The 20901-nt window shown below is 37.7% G+C and overlaps 1 protein-coding gene across 1 annotated transcript in view; it reads right to left on the bottom strand.

Moving 5' to 3' along the window:
* LOC141748182 (transmembrane 9 superfamily member 2-like) overlaps window positions 1-20901 on the bottom strand; it is a 33957-nt gene that overhangs the window by 8936 nt on the left and 4120 nt on the right. Inside the window, exons 5-15 of the mRNA XM_074599769.1 lie at window positions 20675-20804; window positions 18258-18385; window positions 15783-15894; window positions 13262-13341; window positions 12247-12355; window positions 7297-7429; window positions 5561-5680; window positions 5323-5380; window positions 2610-2769; window positions 1794-1945; window positions 133-244 (exon numbers count right to left, since the gene is read on the bottom strand). Of these exons, the coding sequence (XP_074455870.1) occupies window positions 133-244; window positions 1794-1945; window positions 2610-2769; window positions 5323-5380; window positions 5561-5680; window positions 7297-7429; window positions 12247-12355; window positions 13262-13341; window positions 15783-15894; window positions 18258-18385; window positions 20675-20804 (1294 nt within the window). The remainder of the gene's footprint in view (window positions 1-132; window positions 245-1793; window positions 1946-2609; window positions 2770-5322; window positions 5381-5560; window positions 5681-7296; window positions 7430-12246; window positions 12356-13261; window positions 13342-15782; window positions 15895-18257; window positions 18386-20674; window positions 20805-20901) is intronic.

The following is a 20901-nucleotide window of genomic DNA, read 5'->3' as shown; positions in this document are numbered from 1 at the left end:
ATAGGCATGCCAAGGGCTGACAACACAATCCATTCGTAGTGTCCAGCACATCACAGTATATCGAATACCACAACTCTATTTCTAACATCTTCCAGCTAAAAGTGGTATCTACATCAAAACTCTGCTCTTTACCTCTGCGCACAGATGGAAGTAGCACAGCAAAACCGTAGCTTCCGAACACGTAATTAGAAGAATTATAAAAACTAGGAACAGGAATCCAAACATGTAATACATCTGGTGAGACCTAAAATAAAAATAAAAAATAAAAACAAGAGTCTCATTTTTGGTTGAAGTTCTCAGTTAGTGTACAGTGTCACACTGCCAGATGCTAAGCAAATCAAGAAAAACAAACAACAAAAAAACCCCAAACCAAAAAACCCCACACCACTGGGGTAACTTTGTCTATACCACTATTGGCCAATTCATAAGAAGTTTTCTTTACTTGAATGTAGTCTATAAATATGCATTCATTTAAGCTAGCAGTAATAAAACCACTGCTTTACAGAGCAATGGTCAAAGTCTTCAATTATGCTTCCCCTGAAATTAGCATCTATAAACCTTCACAGAGAACCTTTATGCACAATTTCCACCAGATTTTATCACTTCACGTCTCCGTTGAGAGGACCTTTAGCTTCCCTGACTCCCGCCTCACCTGTACTCTTCCCTAGTTACAATACCCACTTCCCTCCTCCCACTGCAGCCAAGTTTTCCAGGAGTCTGCATCTCCTCGCTACACCCAACCAGATGCTCTTCACTCCCAGACCAAACCTGACTCCAAGCCAAGGGCTCAGCAAACACAAAAACACTCACGAAAATAAATGCAAGGGAAATAATGTTGTTTACTTTTAATCTGGTGTCTTTCAGATAAGGAAAGTAACCAAATTAACTTTATAAAGTGATGGTGACAAATAATGCAGTATAAGATTTGACAGAGGGAGCACCGCTTGCACATTCCCTCCGTGCTTCCCTTCCGTAGGATAAACAATTCAGGAATTCAGTAATTTCAACTACAAAAGCCCAGAGCATACCTGTTTGTCAGCCAACTATGTTTTTCAGCATAGCTACATTACATGGTTTCTACTTTCGTTGAGGACTAACGTGAAAGGGTAACGTATCTAATATATTTGCATTAAAGAATTGATTTAGAAAACTGTTCTGTAAGAAAACTCAACATAAACAGAGGATACCTTATAAACCTGGCACCTTCAGATTAATCTTTTCCATTAGACAACAATATATTACACGTTTCATGTTTACATTGTGAAAGCTAAGAAAGATTGCACTGCTTTAATTTTCCATGCACCTGCTTGACTAGGTTTTGACAAGATTTAGGAGTGGTGTGGATGTTTCACCGGGCGTGGAGCCTTTGTTTTGCAGAAAGTGGAATCTCAAAATCTTGACCTGATTCTGATTTAACAGCTGAAACTGCTAGATCATATTAGTTTCATAAATCATAATATAGTTACCCAAGGGATTAAGCTCCACCTAACCACAACAGCATGAAAACAAGTTTGTGCTGTTCAGAGCCAGAAAGATAAAACAAGAAAACCGGACTCTAATTTTACACTTTGCAGTTGTCACGAAGAACAACTCGGTTTTTTAAATTCTAAGCACAGGAATAAACATACAGCTTCTGGAAATTCCACAAAAGTCTGCAAGAAGATAAAAATTTTTAAAAATTGGTTTATTCCTTATATATTCCTTATATTAATTGGTTTGGGATGTTCAAACTTACTGTGTGTTTATTATCAAACCACCATAAATAGAACAACAGCAACAAAAATTATACTCACCAAATGCTATTCAGAATGAAAAAAAGCTGAATAAAAATACAGCCAAAGGGCAAGATACCACCCATTATGATACCAGGCAACGGCTTTGTGAAAAAGGACTGTTCTGGAATTTGGCGAGGAATCTGGTTTGTACGAACTGGATGTTCAATAGGCTTTGGAAGAAATTAATATAATTAAAAGATAAGTTGTTACATCATAAATAAGATTACTTTTCCATAATATTAGCATCTAAAGATTTGAGGAGTATAACTTTATTTTCATCCATAAGCCATCACAAGTTACCAAACCAAAAAACTACAAACTTGATACCCATTCTTAGGAAAAAACCACACATGCTTTAGGCATTCCCACTATTGGTCAGTAAGCAAGTCAGAACACGAAGGAAAGAAATCTGTTCAGTTCTTAATAACCAGCGCCCCCCAACCCCGCCCCCGCCCCCCCCCAAAAAAAACCCCAACAAACAAACAATCACCTTTTTCTCAATTGTCTGGCATTTTTTCAAACTAGTAAAGTACAAATTGCAGTACTTCTGAAGTACTGCTTCAAAAATGAAACTGCTGAGGTATTGCTGCCACGCAAAAGGCAAGCAAGACCTCCAAGAGCACTATTAAATTTTCATTCTAATGAATGGACAGGAAAAAAAAAAGTTTAGCATGACATTACAAACATATATTCAATTTCAAAAATCACAAAACATCAGTTTACTGTCACAGGGCCAGAGATGTTTCAATCCAACCAGAGTTTGTATGCTTAGGGATTCAGTGACTCAACTACAGAGGAGCGGTGTGTTTCAAACCTGTATTCAGTGAGCCCTACCTTCTCTTTGAAGCCAAAATATGCACCAACAAAGGTTAGTGGGACTGAAATTCCAAACCACATAGCTAGGATAGCAACCAAGGTGCCAAAAGGGATGGCGGCTGAGGATCCTTTCACCCACAGAATGAGATTCATAATGAAGAAATCAGCAAAGACAATTCTGAAAAAGAGATCAGAAAAGATACTAAAATATTCAGGAAAGAATAAATACCAGTTAGAATTAAAAACCATAAACCAGTTAAAAGTCTGTATCAGAAAAAATATCTTATCTTCTTGCAATCTTTCATTCCTTAACAGCCCTAGTTACTTTCAGGAATAGTGCAGTTAATGTAAAAATGCTTGCAACATCCAACGCTTCTAACGCAAGCATCTATGGTAGAGACATTGAAATAAAGACTCTGGCACATAAAACCAAAGAGTAACAGAAATATTCCATTGTAAAAATCTATACAAAGAATGCAAAAAGATAAAATGAATGAAAAACTCCTCTTATCTGAATCACCATTCCTATTATTTGCCATTTGCCAAATGGCAAAAGGTATTGCCATTTAATACCTTTATTTAGGTCCTTTATAATCAGTAAATTCCCTCTGAAAAAGCTGCAACAGCAAAATCTCCTGTTTAGGAAGCCAGACAACAAACGTAGACCCTGCTGCAGCACGTGTCACTGCAACATGGCAGAAGGGTAGATTAAAGGGGGCTCTTCCCTACAACAAGAATCTTTGTATTAACAACCTCATGGAGTTACAGAGTCAAGTTGCCCACACCTTCAGAGAATTTAAATAAAGACTGCATCAGTCATGTCTCCAGACCCGCTCTTCCCCCCCCTCAGTTGAGCGCATCTGCCTGATGTTGTAAACATCCTGGGAAAACACTAGAAAACAACTCCGAGACATACAATGAAGATTTCAAACATCACATTCTGAAAGCAAAGCAAAACATACTGCAAAGGAATCCCATACAAAAGCCTGCTTCAGTTGCCGTTATTCATGGATTCAGAGATGCATCCCGGAAAATTCAGCCTCAGGAAGGGCCCCTGCCAAGTGCAACATTGTCTGTGTTTTGTTAAAAAAGTGCTCCTAAGGCAGAATTTAAACTGCCCTGAAGTGGACATGCATCCTCCACTGTATTTAATCTAAAAAGGAGGGAGGATGACAGCAATAGACAGGCTCCATTTTTCCTAGGAGAGGCCTTACACTTGCCAAAACTGTTTGGGGGAAGACACTTATTAAGTAAGCACACCCAAGCAAGCCTTGGTGCGAGCACCTTGTTGAACGAAAAATAGAAATCAAATCCATATTAGAAGTCTTGCTAATCTTTATCATCTGCCCAAGCTCATAACACAGACCCCACTTACCCGCTCCAAAGTTAGAAAAACATACTGCAAATAAGAACTCCCATCAGTCCACCGAGACTATGACGGCCTCAGGCTGTTTATGATATTATGCAAATTCACCAAACTAGCATAGCATAATCGAGACATCTGTTCCTATTCTACCATCCCCAATCATTTTACTTCCTCTGCGAAACTTAATTTATTTGGGAGTTTAAATGATCAGCACGATATTTCTTCCACCGATAAATATTTTCTTCTCTCTCAAGATAGTATCTAAATGACAGCAGGGAAACTGAAGCACATTCTGTTTAGAAATAACATTTCCTCGTAGAAACACTACACTCAGTTGCTATCGAATGCATTACATTTCATTTGATGAAATTCTACTATACTCAAAACCAAATCATGTTTATTCGTTCTAGGCTTTTTTAGGGGGGGAAATACCCTAAGAAATTATTTATAACCTTTTCCTCAACCTTTGCCAAGGACATTTGTCAAAGGGTAGCAACTAAGAAATAAGCAAGACTTGCAGTTTTATTCCCTTTCTTCATTGACCTCATTCTCATGGAAGGTTTTGAGAGCTACGAGAAAAGGAAAGGCAGGAGAGCCATCACCCTTCCCAAGCATGACGGCATCGGCCATAGTATGGTGCATGCTACAGCCATACCTGAAACCGGACGCTACCCACATTTATATAAAAATTATAATCCATTTAAGATAATCTCTGCATTATTCTCACGCAGAAGCATACTAAACATCTACTGTTTAGTATAGCAGTATATAGCTATTTGCTTAAAGAAAAAATTTCTAAATTATATTTCCTGTGTCCTTTCCAGTAACACGGTTAGAAGACAACACCGATCCTCTAATTAAGGTAAGAGAGGCTCTGCCTAAAGGGCTGTCTCCCCCTCTTTACAGAAGAGCGCTACAGACACTTCAAAGTTACCACAAACGCACGTACTTCCTAACAAAGTGACTATTACCAGTTAAGACAGGATTACCTGGAACACACTGAATGCTGTGGTACCAAATTGGAGTTACCCCACCACTGTGCCTCATGTTCTGGAGCAGTGATTCTCAAAGGCTGTGACACTACCTTGCAGAAAAGTCACATCATTCCTCCTGTCCTCTCACGCTGATTACAAAACTAGATGCTACGGAGCTGTGTTCTAGAGCACTAGGCTCCAGCTCCTCAGAATTCACTTTTCTTTATATTCAGACAGGCAACATACAAAAGAAACCACAATTTGGAGAACAAAGAAAATGATCTCACAAACAAGCATCATAACAATTAACTTTTTCCCCCCACACTCCTTCCCACCTCAGATTCATTTATACTTAAAAATAAAGGAAAGAATGAGGAGAAATGCTACTAACCCAGGGCAAAGCAGAGCTGTAAGCAAAACATTCGTCTTCCACTTCTCGCCTCTAAATGCTGACGGGGAAAAAACGAAAAACAATTTCAACTTCAAGACTTTTTCCAACTGTTTTGCAGTATGGCAGCAAGAAGCAGATTTGTTGGTTGAGACACCAGCTCCAGTCTGAGGTTTATATTAAGCCCAGCAATTCTTGAATTTAACCTGCTGTGTCACATTAAATAAAAGCATGTACTTACTTTTGTACATTCTAGCAGACACGTAACCAGCTGGAGTTCCCAGTAAGACCCACAATACAACCGCACAGGTCATCAAAGCACCACGGTTGGCAGGAGAAAGAAAACCAAGACAAGCTAGGACTAAAGAGACAAAAAGATTTAGTCATTTGTGGACATGTGTCAAAATTCCCCTGCAACACATATCACTGTACAGGTTTATCCCTTTCACTACGAGATATTTAAATGAAGACTACGTGCATAAGCTCTCACATATCCTCATCACATGATCATAGCCCTAACGTCACCGTTTCAATTCATGATAATGCATTATTTCCACCTCATCTTTTAAATAAAAAGTTTCTCGTAGCCAAAAGACTGAAAAATAAAATGCCACAAAGAGACAAACAATGAACCTGAACCAAATTTCAGGTTGAAAATGTCTGCTTCCAAAATCCTATAGTTCTCCTGCAAACACACATGGACAATACTTACACATTCTAAGTAAGAAGGGACATCTAATATGTGGCATAAGGGACATCTGAGAACAGCAGGTCTGGAGAAGCCGAAAACTTTAACAGAGCTAAGGGTTTTTTGTTGGGGAGGAAGTCGTCGGGATTTTTAGGTTTGGTTTTGGTGCTTTTTTTTTTTTTTTTTAAAGGCAGAAGTCAGTGTGAAGACAGAAGATCACTTGCTTGAAATTCCACAAAAGGCTCTTAGCCACCAGGATGAACAACACTGTATGCAAGAATGTGCTATCTTAAAAATAAGCCTCTTTAATAGAAGACGGCTGCCTGTGTTCCAACTAATTGCAGAGGCCAACCCAGAGATATTCTCAGAAAGGGAGTCTGTCAGTGATGTCCAGTGGGAAGTTTTGTTTTTAAACAGAAAAAGGATTTTTTTCCCCCCAACAATTTTTTTTCTACACTACGCTAGTTGCACAGGAAATTATTGCAGTTAAGTAAGTTACAAAGAGCTGTGATCAACACTGAAAGACAAGCCCACCAAGAAAATTCTATTAATATTATAGCATCATGTAATAAACAGAAAGAAAGCAGCTCCTCTATGAAAAATAAAAGAAAAAAACCTGAATCAAACCTGGAAAGCAGAATTTAAAAAATATCTTCTGTAATAAATATCAGTAGACTTCCCAATTCTACTGTACCGTAAGAAAAGGAATGGTGATATACTTTACAGATAATGTATAATAAAACACCAACTCATGACAGGTTACAGCATCACACGTGTATACAGCTATTTATGGTAGGCTCTCATTATCTCAGCGTTGTGTCAGTATTATTTCACTGGCATGCATTCTTGCTCTTATTTCTGCATGGCTGCAGGCTGTTGTGTCAAACGTATTAGATAGAAAGTGTTCTGAGAACATTAAAGCTTTGATTACATGTCTTTGAACTTGCATTACTGGATCCTTGGATAATTTACACCACGACAAACTGTTTTTGTTTGGGGGTTTTTTTTGTTTGTTTTTTTTTTTTTTTAAAAAATAAACTTGTAAGAAGGAAGCTTCATTTCTGCAATCACGAAGAATCTGAATTAGCCCAGATACCACAACGCTTTGAACAACTCTGCTTACAACAGCATTACTGAAGATATTTAGATTATTATTATGAAACAGCATTATTTTCTTTTACTAAAGGACGGACTTCATTTCCAAAAGACGGCTTCTATCATTTGTTTAATAATATTGCATCTCTCAGACTACTGCACTACAAATACATCACCTTAATAAAGTTACTTACATAAAGTAATAAATGTCATAATGAAGATTTGCGTTCCTTGGCCCAAGAAGACAGACAGTAACATTCCCTTCCTTGGGGGTCTAAACACATCTCCATGAACCAGCTTCCAGCCAAATTCCTCTTGGGCATCTTCCTGTATAAAATCAACAATGTCTTTAGCAAAGATACATAATGCATCAGTGAATTAACACAAACAAGATGCAAAATACGTATTTAAAGTTTGATTAACTTCCAGTTTAGATCCAAAGACAGACTAATTGCATCTGATTCATCACGCATTGATTTTATAACCCCCTAATGGTTCAGTGAAAGAAAAAGGCAGGATTTATCAAGAAAATCCTCATCTCTCAAAGCAAGAAAAAACAAAACGTAATTATCCAAACCACATAACTTCATTCGAAATTTAAACTAAAACAAAGCATTCCATTTAATTTAACTTGGATTATAGCATTTCAGTCTAGTTCACGCATTTATCTTTTCTTGCTTCCATTACAAAGCACATCCCTCTCAATGACAATATTGGAAGAGAATGAAATGGTCCCTGAACTCCAGAAGAAAACCTGCTCCCTAGAATTACTAGGGGCAAGTACCAACACTCTTTGTCCCTCTGTCAGAGGTGAATGGATGGGTGGATGGATGGATGGCACAGGGGGGGAACCACAAAAATCCAACCCCTGAAGAAGACCACTCTCGTCTTCACAAAGTTAAAAGCTACAGGTTTCATTCAACCCAGGAATACCGAGTTTAGTTCGACGGACTGCTTACCACTAGAATTGTAGCACACACAAAATAGGGTAAGAAAATATACAGACCAAACTGGCAAATGACAGAGAACCTTAACTTGTGACAGATTATGTAGTTATATTTTTTTTTTGCTGAAAGATTATCTTTGTCTTTCCCATACTAATACCTCTGCTTGCATTTGTTGGCTAGAAATTACTCTCAGAAGTCTGATATACAAAAATTGAAAACTATTAAACACAAGATAACACTTGGATAAAAAAAAGAAAAAAAATCCCAAAAAAACCACAACACAAAGCCATGCCTGCAAAGAAAATGATTCCAGGTATCTAAGTATAATTCCAATGTATCAGTGCTCTGTACAGAAAGGTTTGTTTGGCTAAAGAAGGACGAAGACCACGCTTTCCTATAAGTTGTCACAATTAGTTCAAGTTCAGATGATGAGAAACTTCTTGAGGTACGACAGAAGAGAGACTTTTCCCAGGTAGCTGTAAGTAAGGAATGAAACTATTGAAAAGGTTTTTGCAAATCGTTACCTGTTTTCAAAATGGTGAACACCAAGCAGAAATAAATGCTTAGTACTTTAGTTCCTGACAGAACAAGGAAAATGTGCAAATTTGGAATGGCTGTTTTTAGATTTCTTATCAAAACCTAATCTGGCAAACACACTCAGAAGACCCCCTCTGGTTTTAATACAAGTTTTAAAACATACAGCTACATGGTAAATACCTTGGTCTAAGAAAAATAAAAAGAAACCAAGCTTGGCAGATTGAGTCCCCTGATTTTTATCTTGTATGGGCCTACAGGCCAGAGTGTTCACCTCAAAGCTTGATTTTTAATAAAAACTTTCCCTTACAAGCCACTTAGTTATGAGTCAGAGTATTTTCCAGACTTTTCTTTAAAGAATTCAGCAGTATTTTACATTGCTAACCTTTACCATTCAAAGATGAAAATAAGAATTGTACAATTAATCAAAGTAGGAAGCTACACTTTATAGTTATAAAAAAAATAATTGAGGAAAATCTAAAAAGATACTTTTGAATCTTGGCCAACATGCTAAAAATTACTGTAAGATTTTAAAAAAAGTTTATAAACAAAGCCTCAAACCTCCAGTTTCATTTATGTGCCTGTAAGACCCAAGACAGGATTCCAAGATCTTTTATATGATTAAAGCATATTCTGTGGCAGAAGTAGGTGATACTGAACATGTTTCTTTTACATCATTCTGTCTTCAGGCTTCACCTTGGCTCTCACTACCAGCTAGGCAAATAAATAATACCATTTTGTAAACATGAACACAGAGACAACCCCACACATGCTCCTTAAAGATGTAACTGTAACACAACAAAAGTTCTGCTAATGCTTTTTTAAAGAATGTCAATTTTCACAGGGGTAACATGATCAATGCAACATTTATAATGAAAGCCTTGTAGGTATAAGTACCAAATTGTATGAATTTACCAGTGTTGCGTAATTCTCAAAGAAAAGTATGTTACACATTTGTTACCAAACCCCAACTACCTAGTAATTACTGCACACCTGTAGTAATCCTCATCTGATCCATTCATTTCGTCTGTTTCTCAAAATACTCATAACACAGATGCAAGTCCCCTACACTCAAGCAGACATGATCAAATAGATTTAAAAAAAAAAAAAAAAAAGAGACGAGTTTTGCCTCTCACTGTTGAAAAGATATTGACACGAATTCTCTTAAATTCAGCTCAGGAATTTTCTCCTAATCACAAGACGCTAAAAGTAATCTAATGATTTCTAAACACTCCATTAATGCATGTCTCACTAAATCTACACCACACTAAAAGCCAGTTGGTATTAGCTGAATATTAAATGCGCACACGAAGACCACAATCACTGGCTTGTGCATCTGTTTCTCTTCCAGTAGAATCACCAGCATTCTCTAAGAGTGAGATACTAATTTACTTCACCGCAGCTTCTTCAGCCCAGGTCCTCTTTTGCACAATTATTTCACACCTTTTTAAATCGGCTCCTTGAACTGCAACAGATCTTTAAGTCTCTTACAACTGGCAAGAAAATAAAAAATTGTGCTTTTTTTGAAAGTCACACCTATCCCTGCTGTTATGCATAAAAACCAATCAAGCTTCTACAAGTCTTGCTCTTTATCACATTAGGAATGACCAACTAATAAAGACAAGACAGTATAAGATATTGAACATAATTTAATTGAGAGATCAAACAGGAGCTTCACAAAAACAATCAGTTAAAGGATGTGAAAAATTCTTCCACTTTAATTACTGTCTGGATTTGCATTAACAGAAGATATTAAATATCAAAAACACAAAGAAGAATAAAAGTACTTTCAGATGTTTTAGTTAAAATATGAAACATTTTTGTGCATTTTGAAGTATTTCTTTATCCAGACAGACAGCACCAACATGAAAATGCAAACCTTTGTAGTATCTGACATTATTTCTCATCTTTGACGTGCAGATACCACTTTTACCAATGAGAAAGAGAAATTTTTACTCAGCCTTTCACTCACAATCAACTGGTCGTCTTTTTAACTTACAATCAGTTACATTCTCTTCCACCAAGACTCGCTACCCACTATAGGGACCTGCTCCTTTCCCATTTTAAGGAGTACATACTTCAAAAGAACTCACAACAGGTTCAGTCGAACGGCAACCAGCTCCAGTCACTACGTTAAGTCAGACAAACCAGCCTCAGATTGACACAGTGATCATCAGGAGAATTAAAATAAATAAATAAGTAGATCATTTATACACACACCAAGTAGTTCTAACATATCTAGAGATCAGAAGTTGTGTTGCACATGAATTGCAATATTATGATTTCCTAACTGGAGACAAAGTACACAATTCTACCACACTTTCTAGCCACAGACAAAAGGCAACATCCATTTGCATTAGTCTATCGTAATCAGAATCCCTACCATAACATTTAGCATGACAACTACTGAACCTCAAACTAATTTCACTCCATTTTGATGCTTTTTGCAATAATCATCTGATACAGCGTTGTTTGGTTTTTTTTTTTTAAATACTCTGCTTTATGAAGTTGCATAGCATCACACTTCTCATGAAATTCAGACCACAAATTTTCCAAACTTCACAAGTCACATGCGAGCACACTTGCTTTCTGGCCAAGCTATACTACAAACTACTATAAAGAAATACCACCTTGGAACTGGAAAAGTTACAGCAATTGAGCTTCCTAAAGCAGCATCATTACAACGGGGACAATACTTGGCTGCAGTGGTTTTAAGTCTGATCTCTTCAAGAGGGGAGAAAACCATTATCAACAAAAGTACACAAGTTTGGTTGTTCAGGCTATAAAACATGTTTTTAGTGAGAAAATATGCCAGAGTGGGTAGCAAAGTCTTTGCTTCTGTGCTACAGATGCCTCTGCAACAGATACAGCGCAGGTCCCGTGCTAAGGCCACATAATGTGACTTAAAACAGGGCTGCATTGACAAAGGTATCTTATATATAATCACAGGTTGCTGGAGTCAAAGAATCCCTCAATGGTTGATGCCAGAAGGGACATCTGGAGGTCCTCTTGTCCAAACCTCCTGCTCAAGCAGGGCCACCTAAAGCAGGCTACCCAGAACCACGTCGAGATGGCTTTTTAATATCTCCAAGGATGGAGATTTCATAAATAACACATCAGCTGCTTAAACCAGTGTCATACCACCAGCTACACATCCCGACTGAGTCCACAATACAACCACAGGACTCAGGAGCAACAGCCACATCTTGATGGTGAACGAACGCCAGAACACTTTTCAATGTCTGCACCACGTCTTGTGGTTGTTGGTATATCATGAAAGCATTTATTAGGAAGAAAAAAAAAAAAAAAAGAGAGGCTTTCCTTGGTCCCTTGAACAAAGGGACTTATATTTCAGATTTGAGTTTGCTCACTACCAAAAAGTTTCTGCGAATCACTCCACATACTTCTAAAACCTAAAGCTGTCCTTGCATATTACAAGTTCACCAAATGATGCTAGAAAAGTAAGACCATCACATCTGCCCGTGTATTCCTGCTGTCAGAAAAGATGAAATAGCAATAAAGCTATTTTTAACCCCCAGATACTTTACCATGTATCAAATTCCTGGTAGTTATACACCTCTTTAGACTGTATTCAAAACTAATCAATAGACATCACTATGGCCAGAATAACATGCTCATGTAAAAACTGTAAATCTTACTCACAGAAGAGTCCATCTGGTTGTATCTTGCAATATCTTTATGAAGAGTCCTCAGGATGATCATAGCCACCATGCCAGATAAGAAGAGAACAATTACGAGGGAATTCATTATACTGTAGATAAAGAAAAAGTCAAACTTTCAATCCATTTATTCAGGGTTCAGGACATGCACTCCAACTCATACCACATGTACAGCTCAACTCCGAGGAACAGCCTTAGATATTCAGACCTTTTAGTATTTTCCCACCCACAGAAGATAAACTGTTTTAAGTTGTGTACCTTTATGATGCCTTAGGAGACAGAAGTGAGAAGAATAATATTTTATGATATATCGTTAATTCTCAAGACGGTTACAGATTGCTTTTCTTTATTTTCCTCCTTATATAGCTTAGAAGTAATTTCCCTAGTGAAACAGCTTTTAAAGCAGACTATCAACCAATGAAATCTACATGCCATTTAATATTTTGTGGAGACACATTTAATCAGATTAGCCTTTTCAAACGCTTCATGCTGCAAAACATTAACATTCCAACATAAATTATGTAATTACTTGATATCATTTGCGTGGCACAGAGGGAAGAGCTTTTAATATACATCTTTTACTCATAAAAAAAAGCTGCTCTTTTTACTGTAAGCAGCTGCTGAGTACAAAACATGCAGTACACATGTACCTCTCGCTTGGCTGTTAGAGAAAGCCAGACAGTAACCATAAGAACACTGCAGAGCAGCAACATCTCATAAATTCTACAGAATACAGATGATAAAGTGAAATGATGGAAGCTGCTTTCCTTTCGGATGCTAACGGTGCATACCTTTGGTGAAATGCAATACTACAGTTGCTCCCAAGAGATGGAAGACTGATAAAAGTTACTTCACATATGAAAACAAGGAAGTTTTCTTGCCTGAAAACTAACAGACTTTGTTCTACCCACAGCAGAAGTCATATATCCCTAGAAGCACAAATAAGAACTCTTTGTACTCACCTGCAAGGTTATTCACTGAATAAATGCAAATCTTACCTAAACCACTGGATGTTTGTATGTGGCATGGACTCCAAAATATAGTCCCATCTGGAAGCCCACTTAATATTATTCTTTTCCTATAAAGAAATTAAATAGCAATTAATAGAAACAAGTACACATTTGTCGCAGTCTCCAAGAAGGAATAAAGCACAGCAAATCTCTCCCATAAACCTTCCATTCAGCATTAATATCTAAGCTTGGTATCAACCCTGGATGTCAGACCTCCCTCTTGCATTAATTCTTTTTCTCTCTTGAGCCTCTCAAAGAATATCTTGTTTATTGAAATCTGCTATGTCCACATCTTCTACCTTCAACTGAAGCTTCACTAAGCCTCATCTTTCCATGATTCGGTATGTAGCTGCCTGCAGCTCCCAAATGCATGCTGAAAAAATAATCATGCCATCAGTACAAGATACTCCCAGCAGAGCACACTGATCTTGAAACTTAAACTTTGTTAAACATACTCTGTGTTTCTAGCTTCCCCTGGAATTTTTCTCTCTCATCATCTTTAATGTATTTAGCACGGGCTTCCTCACTCCCTGCCATAATGCTGCCTGATACAGGCTATTTTCCACTCTGATTCCTGGCAGACAACTTTCATTTCCAGACATCCCCGTAAAGGATTTAAAAAAGAGAAATCATTCAGCAACTTCCACCTTTGAAAGATGCTTCCATTCTCTTTATGTCCTTCTCTAAATGCCTCATGTGAGAGCTGTACAAGTGATGATTCTTTCTGACCCCAAAGCCTTGTCCTCTACAGCTTGTCTCATGCCACATACGTCTGCTGTCCTGCTGCTAAATTCTACCTCCCAACTGGCATGAAGCTCTGCTGAACTTTTTCATTTATCCACCAGGTGGTAAGTTTGTACAATTAATTCTCAAAATTTAGACTATGTTTCCAGCCTAGAATTTTCAAGTTCCGATTCATGTTCTGGATGAAGAACATGTAACAATGAAGACCTGCACCAACACAACAAAGCAGCTGAAATGGCCCTAAGCTGCTCTTTATCAGCCCCATCAGTACTTGATCACAGTAGTTCACAGCTGATTGGGACAGAGTTTCAGAAGCTGGTTCTAAAGTGTGATACTTGCGTACTAAACTGCTCACATTTTTGTATGCTTGTGTATTACACATTAGAGGCATGATTGTGTATACTTTTCATACACAGAGCTAAATACCTCGCCCATTTCAATCAATTAAAGCAGAGACCATAGCTTTCTCATCAGAAGTCACCTGCCATATTAGAAAGGACCATAAAACAGTTACGCATTTTACTAGTTTATGTATTCAGGCTTATTGAAACTAATGTTCTCCTATTTAAAGATACTTTACCCTGATTAATACTCCCCATTTAAGTTATTTTGAAACTACCGATAAGAAATACAATGCATCAGGTATTATTTCAAATCAAGGCTAACAAATAAGCAGTTTGGAAGCGTCTGGCAATTGAGACATGCCGAGTGCCATCTGCTGGAAGCGCTCCGACACAGGGCAGCTAAGCCTCACCTGCTCCACGCCTGAGAAAAAAAGAGTAGGTAACCCAAATGTGTAACACATTGCGTGAATAACCAAAGCTCACATTGCAATTCTAAATTGCCATTTATCATCAAGATTTAAACACAAATGTTAATAGACAGGAGGCTCATTCATGTAGTAAAATTAGAGAGTCTAAGGAGGACTGAGTGTCTCAGGGGAAAAGTAACAGGATACAGAGCCTTGCACCTCAAGGTCACCAGTTCAAATCAAATTCAATTTGGTAGGATGAAAGCTGTTACCATATGACGGCTGCTTGACTGCCTGCACAACATAAGCTGGTGGTCTCAAGCCAAATCTTGTAAGATTGGTGCCTTCCACCAGAAAAACAACCATGCTTTTGGGACAGACTGGAACCAAGGTACCAAGGTTTGAAGCAGCCTTAATCAACTTATTCTCACCCCCACAGGGGGCTCACTTTCTGTGCTGGGGTAAAGACCCAGTTGCAAGAAAGCCTAATTTCCTCCTGTAAGTCATAACAGGCTGAATAAAGCATTAAAGTAAACAAAGATAAATGGCCACCTACTCAAAAAAGCTAGTGAATAAAATAAAAACAACACGAAATCGGACAAAACCTGCAACTTCACTAGAAAAAACAGCTTTACTGTATGCTAAAATTACCGTTTAACATAGAAGCGTCTCCAAATATAATATAAACATTTCTTCAACATGAGACTCAGTACCCTGACTGAACTCTGAAAAAAACAGAGCATACCTCAAGGAAAACAACTCTTGTAGTTATTCAACCTACTACTTTTCTATTGGCAATAAAACAGGGCAAAAAAGACTTTATTTATACGTTCCAAGTGTCACTTACACTACAGTAATGGAAAAGTAGTAGGTTTTGGGAAAACTGCTTCACACGACCATCCTTACAGAATTTACACTGCTTTAAGCCAGTTATGGCTGTTAGCAAATTATCCAGGTGTTTTAATTTCATCCTTTGGGCCAATTACCTATCCATGTAACAGATTCAATACTTACTTCAAATGTCACAGAGTAAGTGTAGATCAAATTCAGTTTACTGGTGAATTCTCCAGGAATCTCCATCGGTGGCCCTTCACAACTCAAGTTGTTCTCATCTGTATGTTTGTAGCTAAGGGGAAAAAAAAATAATAAAGTTGCATATGACCTACAGAATGAATTTTCACAAATTCTTTTCTAAGGTAATGAAAACAAGTTTTTATTTAAAAAAAAAAAACAACAAACAACCAAGGAGAGCTATGTGTATCATTTTGTATCAGCTATTCAACTTCTCCGAGAACCTGCTTTTCTGTTCTTCTACCAACAAAGGTCGAAGATCTTAAAATATATTATTATTTATGTTTGTAGATAGAGATAACATGAGAAAAATAAAATCGCATACATAGTTAGATGTTATTATTCAGAACTTGGATCTTGGATCACTACCCTACATTCAGCCAATATTTGTTCACACTTCTAGGCGTTTGAGAACATTGTAAACAAAGTTGTTTGCTAAGCATGTGGGAGACGAGAACTGCAGAACTCTGAAAGGTCATGAGATGTGGTTTTACCCCACCCACTTTTCTGCCATGATCAGAATGAAGTCCTAGTCCTAAGCTAAAATACTGCTTGTTTAACAGGGCTGCAAAGTCTGGAAATCTATGCCTGGTAAGATGCTAAGTTTTAACACAAAATACCCTTTCTCTGCCATCATGCCTCCCCTCCACATTTAAACAAGACTGCATTACTGGTGAGGGACTCACCCTCAGCGTGCGCTCGTCAGTAAGGAAGACAGAGAACTTCTTCGCAATTTCCCAGGGGTTCTCGCCTACCCTCAAGTTTCATAAGGGTGCTTACTTTATTTTTTTTTTGGTGGATTTGGGAGTGTCTTATTTTTTTTATTACTTTTTTTTTTTTTTTTTTTTTTACGCTGGGACAAAAGAAGTGGCTGTGGGAACCTTTCCATTCCTATACAACTAGTCTAATTTCACCTCTTGTCAGTCTCGTGTACTCTGAAAAATATAGAGCAACTCAAAACAACATTCTAAAGTCCAAATACGCAAACCCTTCCCCGCAGTACCTTAGAAATACTGCAGCTATAGAAGCACCAAGTCAAAGAAACCTTAAGGTTTGCTTGAATTCACTCCTGTGAACCTCTTCTAACACTGAAAAATAGCTTCCCCCTCACACCCTCTTGGGCAAGTTGTATTTATCCAATTTAGATATGTAATTCCACCTTATATGTATTATTATACATCAACAACTAAGTCAAGCCACAAGATAATAAAAACTTTCATGAAAGGCCTAGGGTGCTCCAACCACAATTACCCCCCAACAGGAGAACTTCAAGGTTGAAGCAAACCACCCAGCAAATAACCAGGTCAGAGAATGACACAATTAAGGTTATGTGCAACCTAACTGTGCCCCCTTGTGGTCTGCGTTACTGGTGAAAAGGCAAATTCTCATTTTTCAACCATTTAGGATGCAACTGATAAAGCTTTAATCAAAAATGGAGAAGCTTGGTAGAATCTTCTTGCTACCATATCAGAGTAGAGATAAGTGGAAGGAATAAACTTGCATTGCAAGTATAATTCACTAAAAATACACTACACCATTGCAACAGAAAAAACAAATGTACACAAGTCCTGTTGTACCATACATGTCTATATGTCTTGAGAAACTGTGGTAGCACAATTTAAGAATGTGCTTAATCTCTGCAGAAAAGAAGGAAGAGTTTAGCTAAAAAGAAGCAACCTACTTTGTAATTTTATAAATGGACTGCAGTTTTCAAATATAGATAAGCATGAACTGTGCATGAACAGACTGAAAAGAGGCCAAAGTAATTGCTTCAGTCTGTTTCTGACCTCTGAATTGCTGCATGTCCTCTCTGGTCAACACAGAAACACAGAAGCTACTGTTTAAGAAAATAAGTTTGTCTTAGAAAATTAGTTATCGTATTCTGCTGTTCTGAATACCAGTATTAACCTAATATTTCACCTATACCTCAGTGTCCAGACTAACACAGGAAAAAGTACACCTGTACAAATACTCTACATTCACACAAATTACATTTGGGAGGCAACACAGCAACAATAAGAAAGATGACATGGGCAACTGTTACTCAGTTAAAGGATGTTTCTCCATGTATCTGAAAACGTGTCTTTTAAAAGAAAGTAATGCACACACAGATGCAAATCAATAAAAACATGAGAAAACTTTAACTGCTTGTGTCAGGTTCTAAGAGCCTGCATAAGCAATTTTTCCATCAGGAGGGACTCTGGAGAACATTTTAAAAGCAAAGTTAAATGACATTTACAGTCGTGGAACTCCTCTTTGTAAATATAGTTCCAGCCATGAACCAGTATACTGAAAGGTTTATCAGAACTCAAAATAACCAGTTCCTCAGAACTTACTGATACCAAATATCATTTCTAAGTTTGCAACTACTGTTAGGACTCCCTAGCACTAAAACTTGGTGCTTTAATGCACAATTACCTTTGCGGTCTCAGTCTTGCCATCACCAGTCTTGCACCAGGCCAGTTTTCATCCTTCCCACTATGGTACATGATTGTTATGTCAACGTGGTTGAAGAGGTAGAAAGTGTTCTTCTTGTTAAACTCGGACTACAAAATATCATCAAGAGATTGAGAAACTTCTCCAACACGAGAGGGCGCAAGCAGTCAAGAACTTTAAAATGAGACTACTGTCCCATGAAGGAGCAAGGAAGAAAGGGAAATACTTCAACATTAGCTTTTTTTAATATACCTGTATAAAATATTTATATGTTTTTCTATATATTATATTATATAAATACAACCTACATAATAAAGCATCACATCTGTGCTACTAGTAAAATTTAAACATATTTGGCACCATTTTTGTATTTATCACAAAAAGCTGCCAAAACAAGGTCAAAGATGTACTTATTTGAGGTACAAGTAATTCAGATTCACCATTGCACCCTCCCCCGCCCCGCGGCCCAGTCTTCCTGGTAGAGACTCTAGCTACCGAAGCTTACAAACCAGGTTCTGCTTCAAAAACCTACCTTTCACTTTCAGTAGCTATTCTGCTTTGTCATCCCTATCCTTTGAGAATCTGGAATTATAAAGAACTATATAAAGCTCAGATGATACCAGAGTCAACTAAGTTGACCTGGATTTCCTTTTCTCCTCAACACTGTCATTGTTTAAAAAACTTTAATTTGAATTAGGGGACCAGGTTGTCAGACTTGCTAGTTGAATTTCCAAGTAAGAAAAATTGTTTATTATTTATTTATTGTGTATGGCAATTGGAAAATTGGCTAATATACAACTTCTGGCCGCACCCAGCAAAATATGAAGGTGCCTCACATCAAATTTATCTGGATTCCTCTTTCACTATAATCAAGGTTCCCATCGGGAGAAGACTAGAATCATACCTGTGTCATACTATAACCCCACCTTTATGTAACTCTTTCCTCTATTTCCAAAGTAACAACTGAAGTAATAATATAGCTCATCAACTGCATAAATGCAAGGATGAACCATGCTGTGCCACTGCATGATAACAACCCCTTTCCTGCACCCATTTTTAAAGAGATAATTACGTCTGCTGGAATAGGTATTTGGGTATACTTCTAAAAGATCATGACATTCCCCAACTCAGCCCCAACCCAGGTTATAGTCATATCCATGGTGCTACATACTTATTTCCCCATGTAACAATCACCCTGCTAGTGCTATGCCATGCAACATTCTCATCACAATTAGAATCTACAGACTAAAACTGACACTGGGTGTGACAGGTACATTGGCAGAGCATCCACACCACAGCCAGCACACAGGATTTGCACAGCACTTCATGGATACACACTACAAGCTCCCTAAGCACTAGGAAATTCAACATTGCTGGCTATGTATGGTGGCCCCTGCCTAAAAAAAAAAAAAAACCAACAACCAACTTTTCATCCAAGCTGCTGATTTTGCTACAACAGTCTTCTGTGTACCAGACAGCTTCCAACTCAACTTACATCAGTATCAATTTAACATAAAACCAACCTCGCATACAAAATTATAAAGCTGGACAACTAACTGGAACAAGTAATTTAATTCACAGACCTAGACTACTATTTTCAATAGTCTAGGGAGTAACCGAGTTGGAAGGTGACTGCAGACAGAGTAAACTCAATGTTCAGGATAAATGCATCACTTCCAAGTAGCATCAGACCTGCTGAACACAAATAAAGTGACTGCACTGCATACAAGCAGTAAGTCACACTGCAGAGCAGAGAGCTCTCTCCTCACTGAGAGGAGCGTGGTCCTTCATCCCAGGAGGGATAAAATTGTCTTACTATTATCCGTTACTGTACTAGTTCACCATGGAACTCCCAGGATAACTGACACATTTCAAATTGTTGTCAATATAATACTTTCCGTGTCACAGCTGTGTTTGTTATCTTCCAGCCATCTGGGAAAATCCTGACACATTTAACTTGTAAACTGTGCTAGACATAACTTTTGCAACTAGAACATACCGCTCATTTCTAGGTCTTCACTAGAAAGCTTCTATCTGAAATCGATAAAAGAAGGTCTTGCACACAAATACAACACGGACAAAAAATGAATGAGTAAAAGGATGGATACACACGAAGTTTCGGAACAAAACCATCAGTTTTCCACAGCTTTTAGACACCAATACAACTGTTTCATAGCTTTATATTGGTCAAAAGCTCTATATGAACATTTTTTTTGGACAACTGTACCAGTGAGATACTGCATACAGAAGCAGCATTCAGCTTTGTTAGTGCCCACATTCTGAACATTAACGGCGTTTACAAAGGCATCTGTTCTTTCTCAGGAAAAAAAAAAGATTAAAAATAAAACTGTAAATGAAATTACAACTGGTATATCAAAGAAAAAAGTTCAACCACTTACATTTATAACACAAGCATCTTTAACTCTACCATCTGGAGTAACAAAACATCCTATTGGAAATCCTGGATTACAGTACTTTTGTCCATCTTCCACATCATAGCACCACGTTACAGGCATGTTATCGATAATCCTAGACAGAAATCATCAAAGAACATGTCCTCAGAAAGGGATGCACCTTATTTCACACTGACATTTAACATTCATGTAATGCACATCGTTTTCAGTAG

The sequence above is a fragment of the Larus michahellis genome, chromosome 9, assembly GCF_964199755.1.
Source record: "Larus michahellis chromosome 9, bLarMic1.1, whole genome shotgun sequence".
Classification (NCBI taxonomy): domain Eukaryota; kingdom Metazoa; phylum Chordata; class Aves; order Charadriiformes; family Laridae; genus Larus; species Larus michahellis.
This window is presented reverse-complemented; position numbering and strand designations above follow the sequence as displayed.